The 26,085-nt window shown below is 44.4% G+C and overlaps 1 protein-coding gene across 2 annotated transcripts in view; it reads left to right on the forward strand.

Moving 5' to 3' along the window:
* The window catches only part of Dym (dymeclin), a 273,725-nt gene that overhangs the window by 78,304 nt on the left and 169,336 nt on the right, over positions 1-26,085 (forward strand). For both annotated transcript variants that reach the window (XM_029471781.2, XM_021150437.3), the window contains exons 9-10: positions 17,430-17,612; positions 21,772-21,950. In XM_029471781.2, the coding sequence (XP_029327641.1) occupies positions 17,430-17,612; positions 21,772-21,950 (362 nt within the window). The remainder of the gene's footprint in view (positions 1-17,429; positions 17,613-21,771; positions 21,951-26,085) is intronic.

Below are 26,085 nucleotides of genomic sequence, written 5' to 3' on the forward strand. Positions count from 1 at the left end.
GAGTAGTGCATGCGGTCAAGGTCAAGTGTAGGCTTGGAAAGGAACACGTGAGAGGGACACCTGCCTGGTGCAGAGCCCAAGCCTCCGGGATGGCTGAGGACCAGTGCACAGCAAGGCTGCTGACAGAGGGAGGGGAAAAGCTATCTGAGTCAGGGACCAGAGGACCTCCCTGACTGCCACCTGATGTGGATTCAAAACTGCATTGAAGTGCAACAGTTAGTTCAGGCAGCCTGTGGCCAGGGTGGGACTAGGGCCACATATTTGCATGAATTTTTGGGGGGGTATGTTGAAATGTTTTAAACAAGGATGGTTGTGTGGAGGATCAGACAGTGAAGTAGTTGCTGACGTTATAAATGTGCAGGAGTGCTGCTGTCTCCAGGGACAGAGCAGGAAGGTGTGAGGGGACAGTAGTCCAGTGAGGTGCTTCAAGGGATTTGTGATGTTTGAGGAGGGATGCTTTGCAGGCAGTCATGTGGATTCTGCCTGCAGGAGCGAACCCACAGCACTGCTTGAGAGGATTCCTGAGAAAGAACTGTCCTGGGGACACTCAGCTTCCGGTGAGTCCAGGGCGGTCAGAGAAACAGACTGAAAACTCAAGGTTTTCTGATGAAAGATGTCTGTTTCAGAAGATGTCAAAGGGCTGGGATGCGGAGACATGGGGATGTGCATGCCATGTGGCTCTGAGCCCAGGGGGATGCGGCTTACGCCTCTGTTGGTCTCGGTAACTGGGAATATACAGCATTGTGGATGATGGTCTTGATCTTTCAGGGTAGAGTAAATAATAAATCCTACTTGTAGTATGTGACAATTTGTCTTTATGAGGTTGTCGATCCCTTGGCCAGGGAAGTATTCAGACCTCTGGGAGCCTGTCTTATCGTGTGGTCAGATCTGTCCAGTGTAAGAAGGCATGGCTTTACCAGTTATGAATCACTGTACCCTTGTAGGTTAGCCAGAAAACCCACACCACATTCATTCATCATTTCTAAGCTTACTTAATCATCTTATACATTAAAAAGCCAGAGCTGCTGTGGGCCTGTGTCTTGCCCCGCCACTGGGGTGCTGGGCAGACGAAAGTGGAGATGTTAGGCTGATTTTACTCTGCACTGCCACTGTCGGGTGCTGGACTAAAGGGAAGCACCAACACAGCCCTCGGGGCCGGAAAAACACAGTCTAACATGTGGGAGCCTGAAGCTGGGGCTTCCAAGTTCCCAGGTATCCAGTCGCTGCTGGAAAACCACACAGAGGAGTTGAGAACAAAGGATTAGAGGTCCACAGGCCTGCAGTGAGGCTGGGGCTGGAGCCTCCTGGACATCCAGGCAAACATATGTGCAAGACATACATATATGTATTATCTTTATAAAAATTATACGCATTTAAATATAGTGACAGTAATTCATTACATCACAGGACAATCTGAGCAAGACCTCCAAGAGTATAACATAGTGTTTGTTGAAGGAATGAAGCACAAGTAAGGGCCATTCATTCGTTAGGCGAAGTCAAGAGAGATAAATGCAGTGCCACAGTGGACAGAGCCAGCGAAACGCATCAAGCAGAAACACCACTTTTGCCTTCCTGAGGGTGGGGGGTGGGGTTCTGTGGAGCAGGAAGGACAGAGGAAGGGTCATGGTTGAGAGCCTCCTCTAGAGTTGGAACATTAGTGTGGTCCACAAGTGCTGTCGTGGGATCGGGTGTGAGTGCTTCTGCTGGAAAGCTGTGTGAGTGCAGATGCTTACGGAGCCTGCTTCCATAATGTGTGTGCCATTAGCTGTGAGGATGCTGCTGGCGTCACCTTAGCTTCCTTCTTTCTGCCCACCCCGCCCCACCCCTGGTCCCTTGAGTGTGGCGTCTTTAAGCTTTATTGATTCTCTATCCCATCAGTGTAATCTTTAAGTGAATGGTTTGTAAATTTTATGATGTATTGTTAATTGTGACATCATAAGACCTGCATGTTGACATTTTTCAGTAGATGAGATTAATAAAAAGTTTAAAGTATTTAAAATTATGCTATCAATAAGACTGCCTTTTGATGTAAATATATTAGTAAAAATTTGGGTACATTTTTAAGTGTTTGCTGATTATGGTGCCTTGGGAAGTCCTGTCATGTGGGACTGTGTTTCTTACTAACAAAGGAAGCTAAGTCTGTTTCAGGGTCTTGGGAATGGATGGGAAACAGAGAATTGGTAATATTTTCTTTGTTTTTAATCTTATAAAAAGATAACAAAGAGGTCCACATTGGTTGATTACCAATCAGAGGGTCAGCTCTGCTGGGTCTTATGCCCTTGTGCTTACTTGTGCATAGATGTACATAGATGGCTACTCTTTTTCAATCTTTGATTTCAGTGCAAGACATTTTTAGAAAAAGTCTGTGGTTCCACTGGTTTTAAGTAGATTTTTTTTTCTTTCTGAGAACTAGTTAAGGCTGGGCAATCTTACAAACTCCCAGAACCACAGTGGGTTTCACTCTGCTGAAAGGGAAGGAGGGGTGGGCCTGTCCTCTTCCCTCAGGAAACCTGCAGTGCCTTGCCACGGTGACTTCCTGGCAGATGGACTGAGGGTGGGTGCCAGTGCCAGCCTGGTGATGCTTTCTGCTGGTGGGATCCTCACATAAGGAGCAAGGCTCCTCTCTGGCCTGGCTAGTGTTTGCTCATGGACCTGCTTGTTCATTCAGGGCTGTCAGGATAGGGCGCAACCCCAGAAGCCTTCTCAGGCCCTCCTGAAACCCTGCCTTCTCCCTCCTCCACGTTACACGTTTGCTACACGTCATTTTCATTTGCTGACCATGTCTTGGTAACCTCTGAATTCATTACTTTTAAATCTTCTCCTTTAAATCTCCATATGTGCCTCCCATTTCAAAGCGTCTCCTCCCAGTGCCTCTCCTCCTCCTCTCAGTCCTGCCTATGGTGGAGGTGGTGCTGTAGCTGCCTTTGTTAGGGCCTGGCTCCACACACTTCAGAGGCTGTCTTCCTGCTATTGCCAGCATGACTGGGATGATTTGGGAAAAACTGCAGCCATCTTTCTCCGAATGTGCCTTGCTATCAGGGAGTAGAGGTTACTGGGGCCCTCCTACCTTTGCCCACAGTGATCTCACGTGGAACCTGTCCTGGACCTTCTTTTCATCAGGAGGCAGTGCAGAAAAATAACCTAAAAGTAGGAATGCTTTGTCACACATGCAGGCCTTTGGCTGGTGTGCATTCTTCATAAGTGGTATGTAAATGCTAACATAAGCAATGCACTTAAGGTTTGAGAGTGGAAAACTTTTATTTGTAGATTCTAAATTGATTCTTTCTGGGTATGGGTATTACTGAAGATAATTTTTCTTTACATCTTTTAGTATATGAAATTAGTATGTTAATTGTTTATAACAAAATCATAAGTATTTCAGGCTTCAATCTTGATTTTTATTTGGCAAAAATAAAGAATTTCATATACATATTTTTACATATCAAAAAATTAATCTGCAAAACTTGAAAATTGAAGGCCTTGCTATTTTCCTGTTTACTATAATTAAAAACAGTGATGGATTACAGTGGTGCACAGACGCCAAACCACTATGAAGAAGGGGTGTTTGCTCTTTGGGGACCATGTCTGGATGGTTTCACATGCCACAGTTTTGCAGTATGACAGCTGGGGACAGAAGTGGTCTGTAGGAAAACCGTGAGTCTAGGTGCTTTGCCAGGTGGGGTGGGGCTTTGCGTTGTGGGTTGAGTGCACACTGTATTGTTTTTAAAAGACTTTTTTAAAAAAAAGATTCATTTATATATATGAGTACACTGTTGCTCTCTTGAGACACACCAAAAGAGGGCATCAGATCCCATAACAGATAGTTGTGAGCCACCATGTGATTGCTGGGAATTGAACTCAGGTCGTCTGGAAGAGCAGTCAGTGCTCTTAACCACTGAGCCATCTCTCCAGCCCCCAGTGGAAAAGACTTTTTAAGTGGGGATGCTTAAGGGGCAGTTTCAAGACAGGGTTTCCTGTGTAGCCCTGGTTGTCTTGGGACTCACTCTGTACTGTATGTCAGGCTGACAGATGTCCTCCTCGTGCTGCGATTAAAGATATGCGGTACGACACTTAGGAAAAGATGTTTGTAAGTGAAACATGTCAACAAGAATATAGATTATTAGCATTTACTTCAGTTAATTATCATAAAATCAGCATGCCGAGTTAAGTTAAATGGTTCTTGTGTAACCAGAATCTTTTCTTACCCATTTTCCTAACGATTTTTCTTCCCACCAGCAAAGAAACCACAATCCCTGCTTATAAAACTGTAGGCTGTTTTCAGTGCACACACCAAGGGATGGGCTTCATCATGACCTCTGCTAGGCTTCCCCTGGGTCCATCCTTCTCCCCACCAGGAATCTATCTGTATTGCAGATTACTTTTCTCTGTGTTTGACCTTTACACTCACAGAAGCACGTGGAAGGTATTTTGTATTTGTGTTTTTATTTGTGAAATCCACATTTTGTGTGAAGCACAGTTCACTGGTTTTTATTACAATGTATTATCACAATTTTAAACCAACATTTTTCTTACTCCTTATTCATTAATGTGCATTTGGTTTATGCGTGAACTTGGGCTACGCTCATGGTCTCTACATTTCATGCTGGTCTTACCTCCATGTTTTTCAGTAGAAGCCTTGGCTGCCGCATTGAGGTTCCCAGTGCTGTGTTTCCTTCTGAAACTATGGCTTTTTTCCTTTCTTTTCTGCCCACTCGGCCTTTTCATTGTAGACCTGCATAAGAGTGGTTACGATAACCATGTTATATTAGGCTGCTTTAAAAGCTCCTCTGCCAAAGGAATTAGGTGTCATTTACAATTCAGCCTTCAACAACTTCTTGGACAAGGTCAGAAAGCAGCCACATTCTTTGCCAAAACATCACAAAAGTGATCGTTAGCCTGCTTGCTAATATTGCTCCCCCCTGAGACCTCGTGAACTGGGCCTCCATAGTCCACATTGCTCTTGGTACTCAAGTTCAACTACCGTTACTAGTTCAAAGTCCCAAAGTCTTCCACGGTCCTCCAGGAGCCATGGTCAGGTCTGTCACAGCAGCAGCCCTCTGCCAGCACCTACCTTAGTTTTCCTTAGCTACTTTTCTGTTGCTGTATTAAGACACCATGACCAAGACACCTTATAGACAAGAATCCATCATGACGGTGGGAAGTGTGGCAGCAGGCAGGCATGCTGAGAGAGCTGGAAACAGAGAGCTGAGACTTCACATCTCGACCCAAACAGGAAGCAGAAAACAAACTGGAATGACTGTCAGTCTTCCCCCAGTGACATTCTTCCTCCAGCAAGGCCACACACACCTGCTGAATCCTACCCAGTCCATCTGGGGCCTAAGAGTTCAGATGCCCAAGCTATGAGGGACAGCTCATTCCAAAGATCACGTGACCTTTGCATGGTAACATTGTAGCTGGGGATATTTCCCAAGTCCTCTAGGAGTGAAGGTGGCAGCCATAGCACTAAGATCTCTACAGGCAGATTTCTGCTGCCATCTTCAGACTTTATGACCCTTATGTGCACCAATTACCTTTCTAGGGTGTGAGTCTCTGGAAGTCAGTGGCCTACTGGAGCTTTCATGTTCTCAGACCCTAGCAGATGGTTTCCAGAACTTGATCCACCCAGGTCCTGTGCATCTCCCTGCATGCCAGGGGCTGCTTCCACGGCTGCTCCCTGGCCTCATTTCAACACCCCCCACCCCCAACTCAGTTGTAAGTTATCAGTTTCCTGTCAAGATGACACCTAGCTACAGCTCACTGATTCAGGGAGCAACCCCCCCCCCCCCAACTCCAAAAGACCCAGGTTCAACTATGCCTGCAACTGGGTTTGAGAGCCATGGGCTTGTCCTGCGGTTAGGACTCTCAGTGACTTCGCTGTCAGATTTTGCCTCACCTCTTCTGTGACTTTTACCTACTCTCTGCGACACCACTCTCATCCACAGCAGTGGCTTCTTGCCTGCCTCTTACCCAGAAGCTGACAAGCCAGCTGTTTTCTTCCTTGGCACTTGTTGAGTTCACAGTGCCACCATCTATCACAACTCTGTCCTCATCACATTTTTATCCTTGGGAATAAATATATTAGAACTTCAAAATGGTATCAACAAGCCAGGCGTGGCGGCACATGCCTTTAATCCCAGCACTCGGGAGGCAGAGGCAGGCGGATTTCTGAGTTTAAGGACAGCCAGGGCTACACAGAGAAACCCTGTCTCAAACAAAACAAAACAAAACAAAACAAAACAAAACAAAACAAAACGGTATCAACAGTAGATTCATTTTTGTGTTTTTAAGACTTCTTTTCCTTCTTTGTTTGTTTATATGTCTGGGAGGACGTTATGATCAGAAGAGTGTCAAGTCTAGAACTGGAGTTTTAGATACTTGTGAGCTGTGGGGTTCACAAATTGACCTCTGGCTTCCTAGAACTGCAGTAAGAACTCTTAACTGCTGAGCCATCTCTCCAGCCCCAGATTTATTTTTTTAGTTCGCATGAATTCTTTTTACTTTTTGCTAGCTTAATTTTACTTTCAGAGCTTATTTGGAAGACCCAAGGACTATAATTAAAAAAAAAAAAAAAAAAACCCCAAAACACTGGGAATTTCCTTAATGTGGCCTTAGGAACAGAAGGAAACACACTGTAGCTTTCCTTTATTTTTCTGGTAAAGAGAATTTTCTCTTTTTCTTTTTGCCAACAGGAAAATGCAGTTCCATTAAGGTTCTTGGTCATAGATCAGAGGCTTGGGTCTACAAGAAGTGAGCTTTTGGAAGAAGTACGGTCCAATATCATGGGCCAGTTCAAACTACAATGTAGGCAGTGGCAAGCTGCCTCCTCCACCCTCTGAGGAAAGGCAGCTGTGAGTGCAAGTTACCAGAGACAGGAAGGTGGGCGAGCGACCCAATGAGTGTGTGTGTGTGTGTATGAGTGTGCGTGTGTCTATGTGTGTGTGTGTCTGTGTGTGTCTCTATAAGAAGTTCCCAGATTCCTGGGAACAGTTTGAAAGAGTAAAAGAAGCCATCCTGAAAAGGAATTTGTTTTCTTTGTGCAGTTCATCCAGGGCAAGTCGGCTCCAGTTTCTCCTGGTACTGAAGATGAACAGCTGTGAGGGAAACCCAAAAGCAGCGCTTAGGTCGCATCTTGAAGAGACTTTGCGGGCTGTGTTTGTTGTGGGTTGACTTTTCTAATTGTGTGTTGTCTCTGCCTACAGTCCTGGTACAAACAGTGGTGAACACACTTGTGCACAGTCTCGGGCGGACTCTGGGTGGACGGACGGGAGTGACCAAAATTTCACAGATGTGCATAGATAAACAACCAGCTCCAAAGGGGAAATTGGTTTCTGACATTTTTCTTCTAATTTTTTACTATTGAAGTTTTTTTTTTTTTTTTTTTTTTTTTAATGTGCCAACTACTTCAGCTTTCTTCAGAAGCTCTTGTGAGACAGCAGGATAAGTTTCATTTTTTTTTTCCTTTTTTGACACAGTATTTATATTGAATCTTTGAGAATTTCACATCATGCACCCTGATCACACTTATTTCCCAATCAACCCTTCCATGTCCATCCCCACCCTTGTGACCACCGTCTTCCCCTAAAAAATGTAAAATAAAAGTTAAGAAAAAAAAGTCCAGTTTGTGTCATCTGTACACTCACTGGAGCATGGTCAGACTCTCAGTGGCCCGCCTCCTACACTCCAGCCAGGAGCCGTCAATTGTGGGGAGCTAACTTCAGTACCCTACCACGCTCTTACAGGTTCTTTTCAATGGCTTCCTGTTTAGGCCGCTACTTTTTGGAGGGAGGGGTGAGAGCTAGAAAAGCCTTTTAAATCACATCTGTCTGTCTGTCTGTCTCTCGGGCTTCTTGGCAGTAAGCACAGGCAACAGCTCACGCACGGAGCCGTCTCGCAGCTCTGCATTTCCTACATAGGTTTAATTTTCTCTTCGGTGTTATGAATTACACCAGGGGATGTTTTGGGTGCATTAAACTTGTGACACATAGTTGTCAATGAGCTGGTGAGCTTTACCCAGTTTTCCTAATGAGAGATGTTCCGACCTTCCCGGATCCTCTGGAAATGCCCCCTGCAGTAAACAGGGGCAGCTGTCAGATGGGCCTCAGCTTTCACTGTATGGACCCCAGGAATGAGACTGGAGTCTCGCTCACAGCCCTCTGGGGACTGCTGAACTTAGGGGAGGCTGTGCACTGCCTCCATAATAATACTCAAAAGTCAATAGCTAAATCCATTGCAGTGAACTATTAAGTTATCGAGACTGGAGGCATGACTAAGTAGTTAAGCCCAGTTCAGTCCCAAGCACTTACATGTCAGCTGACTTACAAAAACATACAACACTTGCTCTAGGTGACCCAACACCTGACCCCAGGGGCACCTGCACACATGCGCACAGAGACATATGCTGATACATACACAGTTGTGAGCATAATTTAAATATTTTTAGAGATTAAAAGTTTGTGAATTGTATGTTTTCAATTTGGTAAGAAATTGCATATGTATCATAATAAAAATTTAGATTTATTTATGTATGTGCACCACATACATGCTGACTGCCTGAGGAGGTCAGAACAGTGCATCAAATCCCATGGAACTGGAGTTACAGTGATGAGCTGCCATGTGAGTGCTGGGAATTCAACCTGGGTCCTCTGAGAGAACAAACACTCAAGGGTCCGGGTTCAGCTCCCCTCAACTGTATGGAGACTCACAACTGTTCCTAACTCCAGTTCCAAAGGGTCTGACATCCTCTTTTGGCTTTGCTGGGCACCAGACACATACATTGTGTGTATATACATATACATATACATATACATATACATATACATATACATATACATATACATATACATATACATATACATATACATATATGCAGGCAGAAAATTAATACATAGGATATAAAATAAAATCTTTTTAAAAATCACTAACATGTAATCATGGAGTATATCTTTTTGACAATGTAAGTAATTCTGTATTTTTATCTTTATACACATCTGTCATTTTAGTAAGTTGTACTGGCTGGTTTTGTGTTGACACAAGCTGGAGTTATCACACAGAAAGGAGCTTCAGTTGAGGAAATGCCTCCACGAGATCCAGCTGGAAGGCATTTTCTCAATTAGTGATCAAGAGTGGGAGGGCCCCTTGTAGGTGGTGCCATCCCTGGATTGGTAGTCCTGGGTTCTATAAGAAAACAAACTGAGCAAGCCAGGAGAAGCAAGCCAGTAAGCAACACCCTCCATGGCCTCTGCATCAGCTCCTACTTCCTGACCTGCTTGCGTTCCAGTCCTGACTTCCTTGGTGATGAACAGCAGTGTGGAAGTGTAAGCTGAATAAACACTTTCCACTCCAGCTTGCTTCTTGGCCATGATGTTTGTGCAGGAATAGAAACCCTGACTAAGACACTAGTTATTACAGTGGGCAGACTTTCGTTTTTAAGAAACATCATCATTAACAAATGCTTCTGTAAAGAAATGAAAAATATTACACAGCAAAATAAGCAATTGTATTTCTCTGAACTCACTATGGCAAGCAATTTTAATCCTTCTTTACGCTCTAAACTGCTCAATGTAGAAATATATTACATTGTAATATTTTACATTTTTATGGAACATACAACATAAACTATTTCACAGAGTGCCTGTGAAGAACTAACTTTAGCTTGTATGTCAAGTTGACATAAGACTAGCCACCATACCCTCCCTGCCTCTATCCCTCTCTCCCCAATATCTGCCAAGCCTTCCCCTCCTCCTTTTAAAACTGGTTTGTTTAAATTAAAATTATAGGGCTGTATTCGCAGTCCCGCTGTATAGTGCATTGCATTTTCTGGGTGGGTGAGCAAGAATTCCCTCCTCCTCCTGCCACCCTCGCTGGTTTGTAATTGCTTGAGTTCTTTTGGAATGCATCTGTGCTATGAGTGATACCCCAGCAAGCCAGTGAGTGGGAACTGCCTTCCTGTGCACTCCTATCCATGGCCTGGCACGCTCAGGTTAGCACACTTACAGGTGGATTGGCGGGCGTATCCTAACAGTGTTCTAAAACAACGGGACGTGTTATTGTTTACAGGTCTTGGTTTTGCAGTTTTCCCTTTTTAACGCAATGATATTTGAATGAGGGTTTCTATGCTCCACAAAAGGGTCTAAATTCTGTTGTTTTCATTTTTTTAACATAAAATGTTTTGGACATATTTTCCCACTCCCCAACTCTGTACCCACCCAACCTTATGTTAGCTCTTTACTCCTTCACAAAAACCAAAAACCTAAAAACCAGAACATCTCCACACAAAAAGAAATCAAAACAAAGGAACAGCAAAACCAAGACAAAGTCCTCCAATAAACCACTGAATTAGTTTTGTGTTGGGCGACTGCTCCTGGGTGTGGGGTTGACCCTGCAGTGTGGTTGATGGACCCAGTGACACTCCATTGGAAGAAAGCTCATCTTCGCTTTGCCAGTGGGTATCAATTACAGATAGCTTCTTGATTAGAGTTCATACCTCATAATATACTTCCCCTCTCAGTGCTGGGACCCTGTGTGGCTTGAATTAGTGCAGGTCTGTGTGCACAGTCTCTGAGTTCATACGTGCATTGGTCCTATTGTGTGGAGTTAGGTTATCCACCACCTCCGACTCCTAGCATCTTTCTGAGTTTTTTCTGCGTGGCTCCTTGAACCTTGAGGGGAAGAGCTTTGAGGAAGATATCTCATTTAAGATTGAGTGCTCTAAAGTTTGTCACACCGTGCACATGGTCCTGTTGTGAGTCTGTGCAAGAAGCCTGTCTAATGTGTGTTGAGTGAGGCACTGGTCTATAGTATGTCATTAGGAGTGGTTTTATCGTTCTGTTCCTTTAGCATAGTGAGTGTGTTAGGTTCTCCATAGGCCCAGAGCTTAAGTAGTTCTGGTTCTTTCCACAAAGCAGTGCCAAGCAGAGGCCCTTAGATCCACGCAAGAGCAGGTGGATACTTCCGTACATTTGTGCAGCTGGTTGCAGCAGTACATCTTGCAGGAAGGCCATTATTTGTAGGTCACAGGGCTTGTAGCAGGGTGGTCTTCATGACGACTTTTCTCCTGTAGCGTGTACAGAGACTCTTCAGCACCATTAACACTAGTCAGTAGGGGTGAAGCTTCTAAAGTTAGGTACCACCGTGACACCTCCGTGTTTGATGACGTAAGTAAGTGTGGTCTGCAGCAATCGGGCCTGAGCATCAGGTTGTGGAGCAGAAATAGCCTGGCACTTGCCTGTGAAGCTGGGCGATCCTACAGTGCTCTTCTGGTCAGCCTGCTTCTGGCAATGGAGATTCACTTGGGAGCGCAAGTGTCCAGAGGCACTGTGTTCCTGTTACCTGGAAACTTTACATAGGTCACTTTCACACGTGTCTACCTCTCAGAGAGCCTCTGCAGCACTCGGTTCCATACAGCTTCCCATAGGCCTTTCGTGTTAGTTGTCTGTTAGTTGTCTTTAGACTGTGTCCCCTCCCTTGGGGGGGGGGGTCTCTTTTCTCCTTCTCCCTGGTTCCTTACATGATACTTAACCTCTATGGTTATTTGATTATAGCACACATAGTTTAGGTTTCAAAGCTATCCACATATAAGAGAAAACGTACGATATTTGTCTTTTTGCTCGTCTGGGTTACCGCACTCAGGATAATTTTTTTCTAGTCCATCCATTTACCTGTAGATTTCATTTTTCTTAATAGCTAAATAGTATATTACACTGTGTGAATTTATCAGTTGATGGACATCTAGGTGGTGTCCCATTTCCAGCCATTATGAACAGAGTCGTGGTGAGCATGGGTGAGCTCCTGTCTCTGTTCTTTGGGTCGGTGCCCAAGCGTGGTAGAGCTGGGTCTTGACTTAGACGGACTCCCATCGTCCTGCGGAACGGCCACACTGATTTCCATAGTGGCTGTACCAGTGTGCACTCCCACCAGCACTGGAGGTTTCCCCTTTCCCTGCGTCCTGGCCAGCATGTGCTGTCGTTTGTTTAATTGATCTTGGCCATTCTGACTGGGGTAAGAGGAAATCTCAAAGTAGTTTTAATTTGCATTTTTCTGATGGCTAAGGCTGTTGAACATTTCTTTTAAGCTCTTCTCAGTCATTTGAGTTTCATCTTTTGAAAATTGTTTAGATTTGTACTCCAATTTTAATTGGGTTTTCTTTATGTTTTTTAAAAGTTATTTATATAGTTTAGATATTAACCCTTTTTTGGATGTGTAATTGGTAAAGATCTGTTGCCTGCCACCTTGTCCTTGGCTATACAGGAGCTTTTCAGTTTCATGAGGTCCCTTCACTAATTGTTCTTAGTGCCTGTGCTGTGGGTGCCCTGTGCCAACGAGCTCAGGCCTGCTCCCCATTTTCTCTTCTACCAGGTTCAGGGTATCTGGTCTTCGTGTTGCAGTCCTTGATTTATTTGGAGTTGAGTTATGCGCAGGGTAATAGATACAGATTTATTCTCATTCTTCTACATGCAGGCCTCCAGTTTGATCAGCACCATTTGTAGAATATGCTCTCTTTTCTCCAGTATAGTTTTGACGTCTCTATCAAAAACCAAATGCCTGTAGGTGTGTGGAGTCATGTCTGGGTTTTCATTTTAATTCCGTTGGTCAACACGGGTCTTCTCTGTTTCCAAATGAAGGTTTTGAAATTTGTCTTATCCATTTCTGTGGAGAATTGTGTTGAAGTTTTGATGGTGATTGCATTGAATCTGTAGATTTAACCTGGATCATTTCTTCTTTCTCTGTACCTATTAGTGATACTTTTTGGTCCTTTCAGAGTACCCCATATTTTCTGAATGTTGGTCTCTTACTGTGGTTAGTGTGTGTGCATAATTTTTAAGACAATATTGGATGTTATCTTTAAATTTTTCTGTTCTTACTGGGCATGCCATGTGTATCTAATATTTGCAGTCCAAATACTGAAGCAGGAAGGTGGTGAATTCAAGGCTGGGTTGGCCTTCATGATGAGCCCTGTTTATAAAACCAAACAAAAAATTCTATCTAATTTTTTATAGTCTAATTATCACTTATAAGGATTTTTGCTTTTTATTTATCCTTATTTTACATTTTCTTTTTTAATTTATACATTTGGCATCATTTTGTTATATATGTTATGAATTTTTCTGTCCATGTGTTACCCATCTTGCACCTCATTGTATAAATAGTACTTTAATTATATTATATTATTTTTTTTATATATTCTTTTCATTTTATTTCTTGTCTAAGAAAAACCTCCCTTGCTAGGTGGTGGCCCATGGCTACAATCTTAGCCTTAGGAAGCCGAGACCAGAGGATCGTGAGTTTTCAAAGCCACAGTTGCTCAGAGCTATTCTGTCTCAATACAAATGACATGTGACATATATTTTGTTTAGTTTTATGAGACAGACTGTTACATAGCCCAAGCTGGCATTGAATTGTCCTTGACCCTCCTTTCCTGTGGATGCTCCCTAGATGCTGGGGTTACAGCAGGGTCACCAAGCCTGGTGTGGCTTGCACACACATACTTCTTCTTCTTCTTCTTTTTTTATTAAATATTTTTTTTATTACGTATTTTCCTCAATTACATTTCCAATGTTATCCCAAAAGTCCCCCATACCCTCCCTCCCACTTCCCTACCCACCCATTCCCTGGCATTCCCCTGTACTGGGGCATATAAAGTTTGCGTGTCCCAATGGGCCTCTCTTTCCATTGATGGCTGACTAGGCCATCTTTTGATACATATGCAGCTAGAGTCAAGAGCTCCGGGGTACTGGTTAGTTCATAATGTTGTTGCACCTACAGGGTTGCAGATCTCTTTAGGTCCTTGGATACTTTCTCTAGCTCCTCCATTGGGGGCCCTGTGATCCATCCACTAGCTGACTGTGATCATCCACTTCTGCGTTTGCTAGGCCCCGGCATCGTCTCACAAGAGACAGCTATATCAGGGTCCTTTCAGCAAACGCTTGCTAGTGTATGCAATGGTGTCATCGTTTGGAGGCTAATTATGGGATGGATCCCTGGATATGGCAGTCTCTAGATGGTCCATCCTTTTGTCTCAGCTCCAAACTTTGTCTCTGTAACTCCTTCCATGGGTGATTGTTTCCAATTCTTTGGTCTTCATTCTTCTTCAGTTTCATGTGTTTTGCAAATTGTATCTTATATCTTGGGTATCCTAAGTTTCTGGGCTAATACCACTTATCAGTGAGTACATATCATTTGAGTTCTTTTGTGATTGTGTTACCTCACTCAGGATGATGCCCTCCAGGTCCACACACACTTCTTTAGCTAGTGGGTAAGTGGTTACTTTCTAGTGTCCCAAGGACAGTCTTTACTTAGTGGTTTGAAGTAATAGCATTTGGTATGTTTAATTCACAAATCCATGTTCCAGAATCAGTTCTTTTGATATTTTTGTTTACTCTACTGCAAAATCTCTCCTTTTTATATGATTGTGGCTCCACAAAAGTGTTGCTTTGTGAGTGGGAACATCCTCCTGAAACGAGTCTCTGAGTTTCCTTTGTTTCTGTGTGGTGATATTTTATCTATACTGTGTTATTCAGTGTCATGTAAATTCCTGTTAGTATTTTTTTTATAGATGTTATGCTAAAGTTTAGGTTCTCCTAGTGACAGACTTTATACTTCTGCAATACTATACCTTTTTATTCATAAATGTTTCTGCTTTGACTCATATTTCTGGTGTCGTTCAGTCAAGTTCAATATGTCAGCCCAAACATCTTATATATTTTAGGTTCATTGCTGGACAGTTTTTACATTTATTTATTTGTGTATGTGTGCATCTTGAATATGGAGTTCAGAGGAAACTTGTGGATGTCAGTTCTGTCTACTGTGTGGGAAAGAGGCAGTAACAAAGTATGGCTCTCACTCACCATATATTAAACAATAATGGCCAAAATAGCTGGCCACAAAGAATTGTATAAGTGCAAAGGACCAGAGATTTGATGACAGCCGTCCTAGAGCTTGGCTTGCTTAGTTGGTCGGTAGAGCATGAAACTTTTGGGTTTTTTTTTTTTTTTTTTTTCGAGACAGGGTTTCTCTGTGTAGCCCTGGCTGTCCTGGAACTCACTTTGTAGACCAGGCTGGCCTCGAACTCAGAAATCCTCCTGCCTCTGCCTCCCAAGTGCTGGGATTAAAGGCGTGCACCACCACGCCCGGCAAGCATGAAACTCTTGATCTCAGGGTTGTGGGTTCAAGCCCTACATTGGGCTCCAGTTGTAAAATTATATGAACTATGCTCATTGAAGCTCATAGTTTCAAATGAACGAGACTCAAACTGTGATTTCTTCATTAGGCAGCACGATGACTGGGGAATCGCCCCTAACACTAGGCTGGCTGCCTCTTCAACTGTGCTCTCCAAATTTGAATCTTCCTGGGTTATTTCTGCTCCAGCAGTCTGGTGTCCTGGCGAGCTATTTCACCTAGGTGTGTGCCACTGGTCCATCATGACCAATGCAGACCTCCTCTTCCCTCCTTCTTCTCCTCCTCTGTTCTTTCTCTCTCCTTTACCTGCTGAGCCATCACACTGGCTAAGTATTCCTAAACATTGTATGTGTTACTATTACAACTGGAATTAGGTCTACTTTTCATTGTTTATAACTTGTGTATCAGAAGGCTTTTTAATGTAAGTGGATATTTGCTGGTGTGTGTTATTGTGTACAGCGATGCAGTTCATAAAGGCATTTTCATATACAGATATTTCATGAACTTTGACACCCTGCCCATACTCCCTGCCTTCCCCCTTCCCATTGTTCTTATCCACCGCCAGAACCAATCTCAGTTCCACTTGCACATCCCGCACACACATGTGATTATAATGTACCTGTCTGTCTGAGTCTGACCACTTTCCTAAGATGATGGTCTGCACTTGGATCTGTTTATCCGCAAGTCTTACTGTTTTATTGTTCATGGCTGAGGAATGCCACTTGTCCTTTATTGATTTGTCTGTTGATTCTATGTCTTGACGCTTGAATGTTGCTGTAAGCAGATGTGTGAGTGTTTCTGGCTTGTTGATTCAGAGTCCTTTGGTGTCTAGTGATGCAGTTTTGCCCATGCAGAAGTTTAGATCTATCTTGATCTCCACAGGGGCTGGACTAATGCCCGTTCCCACCAGCGGTGTATCAGGGCTCCCTCCCCTGCCGTGTCCTTCACACCATTTTGCTGCTACTTGTTTTCTTAATGGTAGCCATTCTGCCTGGTGCAAGGCGGAGCGACTCTTGGTGGTTGAGCTGCTGCAGCACCCGTTAACAAGAACTTGCCTTGATAGTGGGGTGGTTGCCACAGAAACTTTTCCACTAGGGATGTAATTAGCATGTAATTTTGCAGTGTCTAGTAGTTAAAAATGAGAAGAAACTGGTGAAAATAATTATAATGATACTTGAAGCTTATATGTTAGTGTAGAAACAATGTAAAAACACGAGACATTTTATTATTATTTTTTGGTGGTTTGTGGTGTGTTCATGTATGTGTGTATGTGTGTGTGTACATGTGTCTCTGACAGCCAGAATTCCAACTTAGGCATCATTCCTCCTTTTCAATCTACTTTTTTTTTTTTTTTAAAGTTGAAATTTTTAAGAGGTAGAGCCTATCACTGGCCTGGAAGTCACAAGTAGGCCAGGCTGCTGGACAGTGAGTCCCAGAGATTCTTCTGTCTCCCTCTCCCCAGGGTTAAGACTGTAAGTGTGTGTTATGTTACCATGTCCAGCTTTCTGTTCTACATAAGTTCTCAACATCTCAACATCCATGGGTCCTCATGTCTCCAAGGCAAACATGTTACCAGATAGCTGTTGCTGTAGCCCCTGCCTTTTAATGTTAAGTCTTTCAGAGTAACTGTGTATCTTACATCTGCAGCATAACGCAGTTTAGACTGCACAGTGCTTGCTCAGCTGTATCCAAGTAGTGGCTGCAGTGTTGTGCTGTGTGTTCAGCTATGTTGCCTACCAACAGCAAGCCCCTCCACAACTTTGAAAACATGGTTTACCTTCCTTGATGGTCTTTGGAAGGAGCCCAGTGCTCAGTGACAGGAAGGGGGTCTGTGCAGAGTTTGCGTCGTCTCACCTGGGAGCACGGGATTTGGATTTTCCTTCGATCGTGCTCATTTCCTCTTTAAGACGTTTGCTCTAGAGCAGCTTTGTCCACTAGGAGTATAAATAACAGTTTACAAGGTCTAGAGTTGTATTTTAAAAATTAAGTTAAACTGGTGAAAATAATTGTGATGAAACCTTAACCGCATGTATAAAATGACACCTCAATTCAACATGGAAACAATGTGAAATCACATTAGTAAGGCACTGTGTACTCTTTAGTGGTCATGGGTGTGTGTGTGTGTGTGTGTATGTAGAATCTTCAAATAATGAACTTGTTTTTAATTAAGAGCATATTTCCAAGTGTTAAGCATAAATGTATAGAATGCTTACGTTATTGGTGACATGGTCCTAACTGTATGTTTTCTTTCCAAGCTGGTCTCTGGACTGTCTTCACGCTAGGCGGGGCAGGCAGCAAAGCAGCTGCGTCCCCAGAACTTACATCTCCTCTGGCCAACCAGAGTCTCCTGCTGCTGCTGGTGCTGGTGAACCTGACGGACGCCGCAGACATACCCAACCCCTACAGGCAAGCTGTCTCGTCATTTAAGAACACGCAAGGTTCGTGGTGGTTCTCCCTTGATTGACTTCCTTAGCAAGCGGAGGCTTGTTGTCCCCATTCTCTCCATTGGCGTATAGTTTCTGAGATGAGTGTCAGAAAAAATTGGAGTGTATTTTCTCAGGCAGGTCAAATAAGGCTTAGAGGAATTCTGTGGTCCTTTACGTCTATTCAATTTACTTTTCTTTCAGAGGCAATCTGAGTATCTGAGTTTCAATGCTAGGGACACGAATTAGCCTGTGAAATCTATATGACAGGCTGCTTTAAAATTCCAAAGTCTGTATTTTAGGTAAAGTTTTCTAGGACTAAGTACTGTAACAGAAATAAGCAAAAAATTTGGGGGGGGGTTGTTGTCTGTCTTGCAGCCTCCTCCTTGCCCTGCCTGTGACGTAGGGAAGCAGTGTGGGTAACTGGAGAGAACAGTTGTGAGTCTGCCCCAGTAATTGTTTCTTAGTGCAGGAAGGAGTGTGCTGGGGGTGGGGAAGGGGTGCAGGGCTGGGCAGGCGCGGGAGCTGTAACTACTGCCCTAAAAGCAGACTGTAAACGGGTAGTCCCATGCGTACGTAGCCTGGTGTTAGGAATGAGAAGTTTGTACTCTGAAAGGCAGGATCCTATGATAGGTGATTGGATGGCCAGGGTAGGTCCAGCACTCATGCAGTATTAAGATGAGTGAGAAGTGCAGTTCTTGGGTAGGATTGTGAAGGTGTCTGAGTCCTGGTGCCACTCTGCTTCCCTGACTGCCCGTGCCGACTGCTGGCAGTCAGGGCATTGGGGTGCCAAGGGGTCAGACCTTTCTCACTCCTGAAAACAAGTGCAGAGTCCTCAACCATTCGTGCTGCTGTAATAGAGCAGCACTACTACTAAGACTCGGTGATTTGTAAAGAACCCAGATTTATCTCTCGCTGTGCTAGAGTCTGGGATGCCGACGATTAGAGCCTCGGTGTTCAGCGTCCCTGAGCTGAGGCCCAGCTCTGCTTCTAAGGCACTGCCTTGAATGTGGATTCTTGCCTTGAATGTGGGTTCTTGCCTTGAATGTGGATTCTTGTGTGGGAGGTGGGACAGAAGGCTCTTGCTGTGGAAAGCCTGCTTTATCAAGGCCTAAGCCCTCACAAGGGAGGAGCACGCATGCCTGAACCACTTCTTGAAAGTCCCACTGCTACTGCATTGGCAGCTAAGATTTTACATGCACTTGGGGGACACGGCATTGAAGCCATAGTGTCAGTGGGGAGTCAGTTCAGTTCAGTGGAAGGAAATGGAGACCCGGGTGTGGTTTTCTGTTCCATTACTATCCTCAGTTTCTTAGTAACAGTGTTACTTGATGGCTAAGAAAGCTAGTTTTGGAGCTGAGCTGAGCTGCCCTGGGTTCGCACCACACCCTGCTCATTTTAGGGTGAGATCTTTGGCAGTTATATAATCTCAGGAGCCCTCAATGGTGGTGTCTGCAATATGGATATACAATCGTACAACACTTACATAAATACAAGCAAGAGTGGAGTGTTAACCACAGCGAGGACACAGCGAGGACTCACTGTATGGTGCTTAGACCAAAGGCTCATGTGCAGGTAGGACTGACCCCACTCGAGACCTCAGAATTGAACCGTGTCTCTGCTTATCCTTTTTTGAGAGACTGTTAAGCAGCACAGCAATTCTAGGTACTGACACCAGAGTCAGGTAGACTATAATCTCTGTCTCAGGTGGTTTTTAAGAAATAAAAGAGCTTTTACTGTAGTGTAGATTCACCACCAGTCATGGCTATTACCCTGAGAAGTAATGTATCGTAGAGGTCAGTCTAGGTTTTCTCAGGGTACTTGGGAAATTTTATTAAATCTTTCTGAACTTCTCTTTCATCATTTCTAAAGTCCGGCAGAATAATGGCTCAGTCACTGTACAGATTAAATAAGGGATACTAGACATACACGTGTGTACAGTGGCTCCTTCCTGCCACTTGCTGGCTCAGCATGTGTAGATCTTATGGATACTCTCAGAACACATCTATGTCAAGTATAGCATAGGTCACTATACTTAGTAAGCACACACCCTCCTCTGCTCTCATTGTAAAGAACTGTTGTGTCCAGACTCTTCTCCTGTGAGTTCTGTAAAAAGCATGTAATATTTGCATATTGCTGTATTGCTTACTTATCTTTTCTCTGTGACATACAAATAGCAAGTTATGGCAGGGAGGTTTATTCTAGTTCATGGGTGGTTCCCAGGTCCAGTCCATTATGGCAGGAACTCTGGCAGCAGCCGCTTGAGAGGCAGTCACATTGGATCTACAGTCTAGTAGTAGCACCAAGTGCTGGCTGCCTGTGCTCACCTTGTTGTCTCCTCCCTAGTGTTACTGTGCTTTTATTTAGTCTGGGCCCCCAGTCCATGGAACAGGACTGTAAGGTTGTTGTTCCTACTTCAGCTAACCTAATCTGGATAATCCCTCACAGACATGGTCAGCTCTGTTCTCACAGGATTCTTAATCTCATGGAGACTGACCATTACAACTCCATCCTTGTCAGCTTGACACCTAAATACATGTGTTTCCAGCTGGATCCTTTCCCCATTGACTCATGGCCATCTCATAATGCACAATGCATTGAGTCTCCATAGTCTCTAACAATCCCAACACTATTTACAAGTCTACAGTTCAAATTCACAACTCACTGGAGACTCAAGACAGTCTCTCAGCTGTGTGCTCGTGTAAATTCAGAACCAAGTTGCAGACTCGAAAGACGACATAAACCCCTGTAGCACTGTTCCTGGCCCCTGTGCTCTTTCGTGACACAGCTGGAAGATTTGAATGGCTCCGGCCCTGGCAGCTGCAGGAAATGCTGCCTGTCCTCTGGGCCATCTGCACTCTGAACTTGGAGCCTTCCTTACCAGACATCCCGCAGTCCTCGTCTGCCCAACAAGCTGTGATGTTCTAGTTTAATTCTGTTGCTGTAATAAAACACTCTGACCAAAACCAACAGGAGAGGCTCTTCCAGGTCACAGTTTATTACTAGAAAAGTCCTGACAGGAACTGGGGCAAGAGCCGTGAACCCAGCATTGCACGCTAGCTTGTCTCTGGCTCACTCTCGCTCTCGCTCAATCTTCCTAGTGTTCTTACACTTCCCAGGACCACCTGCTTCAGTATGGGGCCACCCACAGTGGGCGGGGCTTTCCCTGAACAGTTAATTGCAAAGACACGCAGAGGCCAATCTGATCTGGGCCTCCGTCTCTGTCTCTAGGTACTTTACTCTCATATGGCTCTGAGCTGCATCAAGTTGAGAATTAAAGCTAGTTAGGACATGGGATCCCTTACTGCACCTTAGATTTTACTGCAGCTTCATGCAGTGGCCTCTCAGTCACTCCCAATTGCACGTGGCCTGGATTCTCTGGAACTGAGTACTAGACTCCATGACCCTGTCAGTGGGACATTCATGTTTACAAATGCAGCACAATGTGCCTAAATTCTGCCGCCAGCTCAGGCTGGAGCCCGGGCCTCTTGGACTACAGTTTCATCAGGCTTTGTGCTGATGCTAGGGAAACACCCCCTCTCTGTTCGTCTCTGAGCAGAGGACTCCTTCACTACTGTTCTACACTTAGCTTAGCCCTCAGAACTGTCTTCCTGTTGTCCAGGTGGAGAGCAGGCACCAAGGTCTTTAACAATTGTATGTAATTTGTCCTCTGCACTCTTGTCTGAAACTTCAAGGGACTCACACACTTTCTTCCCGAAATTACATTTTTCCTTCCCTTTCCCTACATCTTTACTCCCACCGTGGACCTGCATGTGCTCACGGAAGCCAGAAGGTCTCGCGGAGCTGGACGTGCACGTGGCTGCGAGCCAGCTGAGCGCAGTGTAAGGAAGCAAGCTCGGGTTCTCCGGAAGAGTGGTTTGAGTTTTAAACAACAAGCCTTCTCTCCAACCCCTTAAAGGCTCTTTTAAATAAAAGAGTTGTATGGTAGTTGCCTTAGCTTGTGTTTCATATGTTGATTTTTCTCTTATTTTAAAACTAAGTCATATGTTGATGTTTTAGCTATTTTTCTTAAAAAGGAGTCAGTAGTTGTAGTCAGTGCTTCGGCTGTGGCTTACAGTTTAAAGTGCTGTAACCATTATGTGTAAATACACAACTCAACAAAACACTCATGTACTTTTTAAATATATTTTCGTGCTGATTTTCTGTATTTCAGACAGCAGTCCGTTCCCATCATCAATTCCACATACCTTCCAGATTAACTTTAACAGTTTGTACACAGCCCTGTGTGAACAGCAGACGTCTGATCAGGCAACGCTGCTCCTGTACACACTGCTCCACCAGAACGGCAATGTCAAGACGTACATGCTGGCCCGAACGGATATGGAAAATCTTGTAAGTATCAAGAGACACATGCCGTGTGTGTCTGAGACATTACAGAGGGATGCGTTTTCTTTCCCAAGAGGCTCAGAGTGCTCACCTGGTGGCCGTTCAGGTGGTGCTAGGGAGACAGATGAGAAATGTCCCCAGACTGAGGTAGAACTGAGCGAGCAGCCTAGGTCTGAGTGACAGAGCCTTTGTCCTTGAGGTCTTGAGCAGCCACCTGTTGCCCAGGGCTCCACCTGACCAGGTTCTCCAAGCAGCATCCTCTGCACCCCTCGAGGACATCTGTATTTCTTCTTGTTCCTCCTAGCTGATGAGGGCTGTCCACCGCTCGTTGGTCATGATTGCCACACAGCTCTGCTGACAGTGATGAAAGTCAGGGTGACTGTCCCAGCTAGCTTCCCGAGGCTCTGTCCTCACAACCTCCAAGCCTGTGCCTCTGAATGCAGTACTGCACTGTTAAGTCATTTCAGGGCCCATGGCCAGATACCACTGAAAGGTTCACTCAGTGAATAAAATCAGTTCCACAGTTTGTCTTGGTCTTGGTGGACAGATCTCCTTTAGGCAGCCGTGGCTTTCCATTGAAGCTAATATTTACCATCAGAGTTTCAGTAAAGGGAAGGATAAGTTACCGTGTGCTTGACATACTGTGACCTCTCACTGCACTCACTGTCACACAGTCATTTCTAAAGGAGCCAGCAGCTGGCTGACAGCAACAGAATGTCCCCCTTAGCTCTGCAGATCAAACAAAGCACCACTGGACATTTGGTAGCTTCTTTATTGGTTTTAAATACTATGTAAGTGCTAAAGAAACATAAAATATGAGCATATTTTATCACAGTGGCATTAAGAACAAAAGGTGTGATGAACTAAAATCTGTCTCCACACCAGAAAGGAGTGGGAACTGTGGTAAAGCCGGCATCATGAGCAGAGCTGTGATTCCTGGTAGGCATGGGGATCACAGAGACAGTTGTGTGTGTGTGTGAGATGAATTCTGGGGGGATTTTGGCAATGAGCAGGAAGCCTGGGGCATGACTTGTGGGCTTCTGTGGTGCAAATGTTGGCTTGTGAGATGAGAGAACATCTGTCTCCAGTTTGAGAACACACTGGTAAAAGGCTCCAACAGTGGTTCTCAACCTGTGGGTCACAGCCCTTGGGGGGGGGGGGTTGAGTGATTCTTCCACAGGGATCACATAGCAGATATCCTGCATATCAGATACTGATGTTCATAACAGAACTTATAGCTATGAGGTAGCACTGAACAAATTATATGGTTGGAGGAACTGTACTAAAGGTCATGACATGAGGAGGATTGAGAACCACTCGTCTACAAGGTTTCCTTTGGGAGTTTTAGGAGCATAAAGAAGGATTTCGATAATTTCCTAGCTCATATCCTTATCTTTACAGTTTTCTTTCTTCTATAGTAAATATTGGTTGAGGCTGTTACATGTATATATTGCTACAAGTAGGAATTTATTCTGCTGATCTCATTTTTAAATAGTTCACAGCTCCTTTATTCTATAGACTCTGATATTCAGAAGTTGATATTTCATCTCCACATATTTCTCAGATATGTTGTGTGTAGAGTTTTGTGAGAATGAGGCTAGATCTGCTACTCTTCATTGTAGGCCCTACTTAGTGGCATATTTTGTGACTCCATTCATGTAAGACTTGAAAATGGTGACAGCCATACAACCATAGAGACAGTTGTGTCTCTGATCACTAGGTGACTGTTACAGTCTATCCTAGTCAGGGTGACCATTGCTGTGATGGAACACAATGACCAAAAGCAACTGGGGAGGAAAGGGTTATTTCACCTACCCTTCTTGGGTCCATCACCTAAGGAAGTCAGGACAGGAACTCAAACAGGGCAGGAACCTGGAGGCAGGAGTTGCTTACTGGCTTGCTCCTCATGGCTTGCTTAACTTGTTTTCTTATAGAACCCAGGATCACTGGCCCTGGGGTTGTCCCACCCAGGATGGACTGGTCCCTCCCCCATCAATCACTAATTAAGAAGATGCCCTGTAGACTTGCCTGCAGCTTACAGAGACATTTTCTTCATCTTATGTCATCTCTGATGACTCTAGCTTGTGTCAAGATAATATAAAATTAGCCAGCACAGGTCTGTGTCTGAAATGGCATCCAAGGGCTTACAGTCTAAACACGCAGCAACTTGTTGGGGGTATTTTCAAACTCCCATATCCTTTAGGAGGTGAAGCCTGGCTGGTAGAAAGAAGTAGGCCCCAAGGCATGTGCTCCTGAGGCCTGTGCCCAGCCCTGCTTGAGATCCCAGGTTTCTGTTTTCTGGTTTGTACCTTGTGATGTCACTGCTATGGTCTCCACCATGCCATCCTTACTGTGACATGTGAGATTCCTCTGAACCCACGAGCCAAGCAAGCCATTCCCCAGTGAGCTGATTCTTCCCGCTGTGTTCCGTTTTGGTCACAGTGACAAGAAAATAACTTGGTGAGAGGGAAGGAGGAAGAGTGACCAGGGACTGCGAGCTAAAGGGCCGGAGGTGATTGAAATAATGAAAGCAGGCTAAAGTTAGTTGGTAATAGTTGCTCAGATTTGTAAATCTAAAAACCATTTGATGATATCTTTTTTTTTTAATGAAGGGATTGTGCAATATGTAAGTTTACTATTCCAATACAAATACTTAAAAGGAAGAATTGATCTGTTACTTTGGCATAGTCCTCTTGGACCCATCATCATCTTAAACTTTTAATTTGTTTATTTTTGGAGGCAGGGGTTGGGAGGGTTGTTCGAGACAGAATTTCTTTGTGTAGCCTGGACTGTCCTAGAACTCAATTGGTAGAACAGCCTGGCCACAGATTCAGAGATCCTTCTGTCTGCCTCTGCCTCTGCCTCTCTGCCTCTCTGCCTCTCTGCCTCTCTGCCTCTCTTTCTGCCTCTCTTTCTGCCTCTCTTTCTGCCTCTCTTTCTGCCTCTCTTTCTGCCTCTCTTTCTGCCTCTCTCTCTGCCTCTCTCTACCTCTCTCTGCCTCTCTCTCTGCCTCTGCCTCTGCCTCTGCCTCTGCCTCTGCCTCTGCCTCTCTGCCTCTGCCTGCTGGGATTAAAGGCTGTGTACCACTACACCCTGTATATAGACTCTTAACTTTTAAAAGATTTTTTAAAAACATATCTCTTCCTTCATGTGCTTGTTCCAGGTTTTGGATCTCCAGGTCGTCTTGGATTGCTGCAGGGTGGTGTATCAGGATTATTTCCTCTTAAAGCCTGTAGCACACTGTGCAGGGAGTCAGGGCAGGAGCCTAGGGCAGGAGGAGAGGTGGAAGTTTAGGAAGGACTCACTCATGAGCCTTCTTTCCAGAGTTTCCTTAGCCGTCTTCTTCACGGGCTTGGGAGCCCCAGCCGGAGGTTGTCACTACTATACTGAGCTGAGCCCTCCTTTGTTGATCATCAGTCAAGAGAATGCACCACAGGCTTCTTGCCCACAGGCCTGTCAGGGGCGGCAGAGTGGGGAGGCATTTTCTCAATCGAGGCTTCCTCTTCTAAAAGGTCTCTAGCACGTGTCAAGTTGATGTAAAACTGGCCAGCACAGTCTGTGTGATAGTTTCATGTAATTTAACTATTTTGCCCACATACTTTTAGTTGATTTTTTTTCTAATTAGTGAAGAATGAATGAATTAACCATGTGAAAGGAACAATTAGAAATGAACTTGTGCATTTGTGAACAGGATCATAAGATGAGATGTTTGATCAGAGTCACTGACGACTCTCTCAGGGCACATGCTGCGAAAATGCACCATGGGCTACAATAGTCTCTTGGCTACTTATGTGAAGCACAGTTTTGGGTTATTAGCATTAAAGTACAAGTGGTACGAAGCATACACATTAATGTGCATTAAAATTTATTAGCAGCTAAGCTTTTCTGAGCAGCTCAATTCTTCTCTTCCTTTTTTAATTAGAGGGAGTTAATGTGACCTCTTAAAATCACCAAACTGAGCCTAAGTGGCCACTGGAAACTAGATTTTCTTTAGCAGAATGTTTGTAAAGGTGACTTTCTTACCTGGGACCTTAGCTATGTGTGCAGAGAGTACATGCAGCCAGGTGGGTGTCTGTCCTTTTTAGTTATGAAAACTGTATGGCCTTCATGCAAAGCATGTAGAATAACAGTGTAAAGTTCT

The sequence above is a fragment of the Mus caroli genome, unplaced genomic scaffold (assembly GCF_978045245.1).
Source record: "Mus caroli unplaced genomic scaffold, Mus_caroli_1 scaffold_19, whole genome shotgun sequence".
NCBI classification, from domain to species: domain Eukaryota; kingdom Metazoa; phylum Chordata; class Mammalia; order Rodentia; family Muridae; genus Mus; species Mus caroli.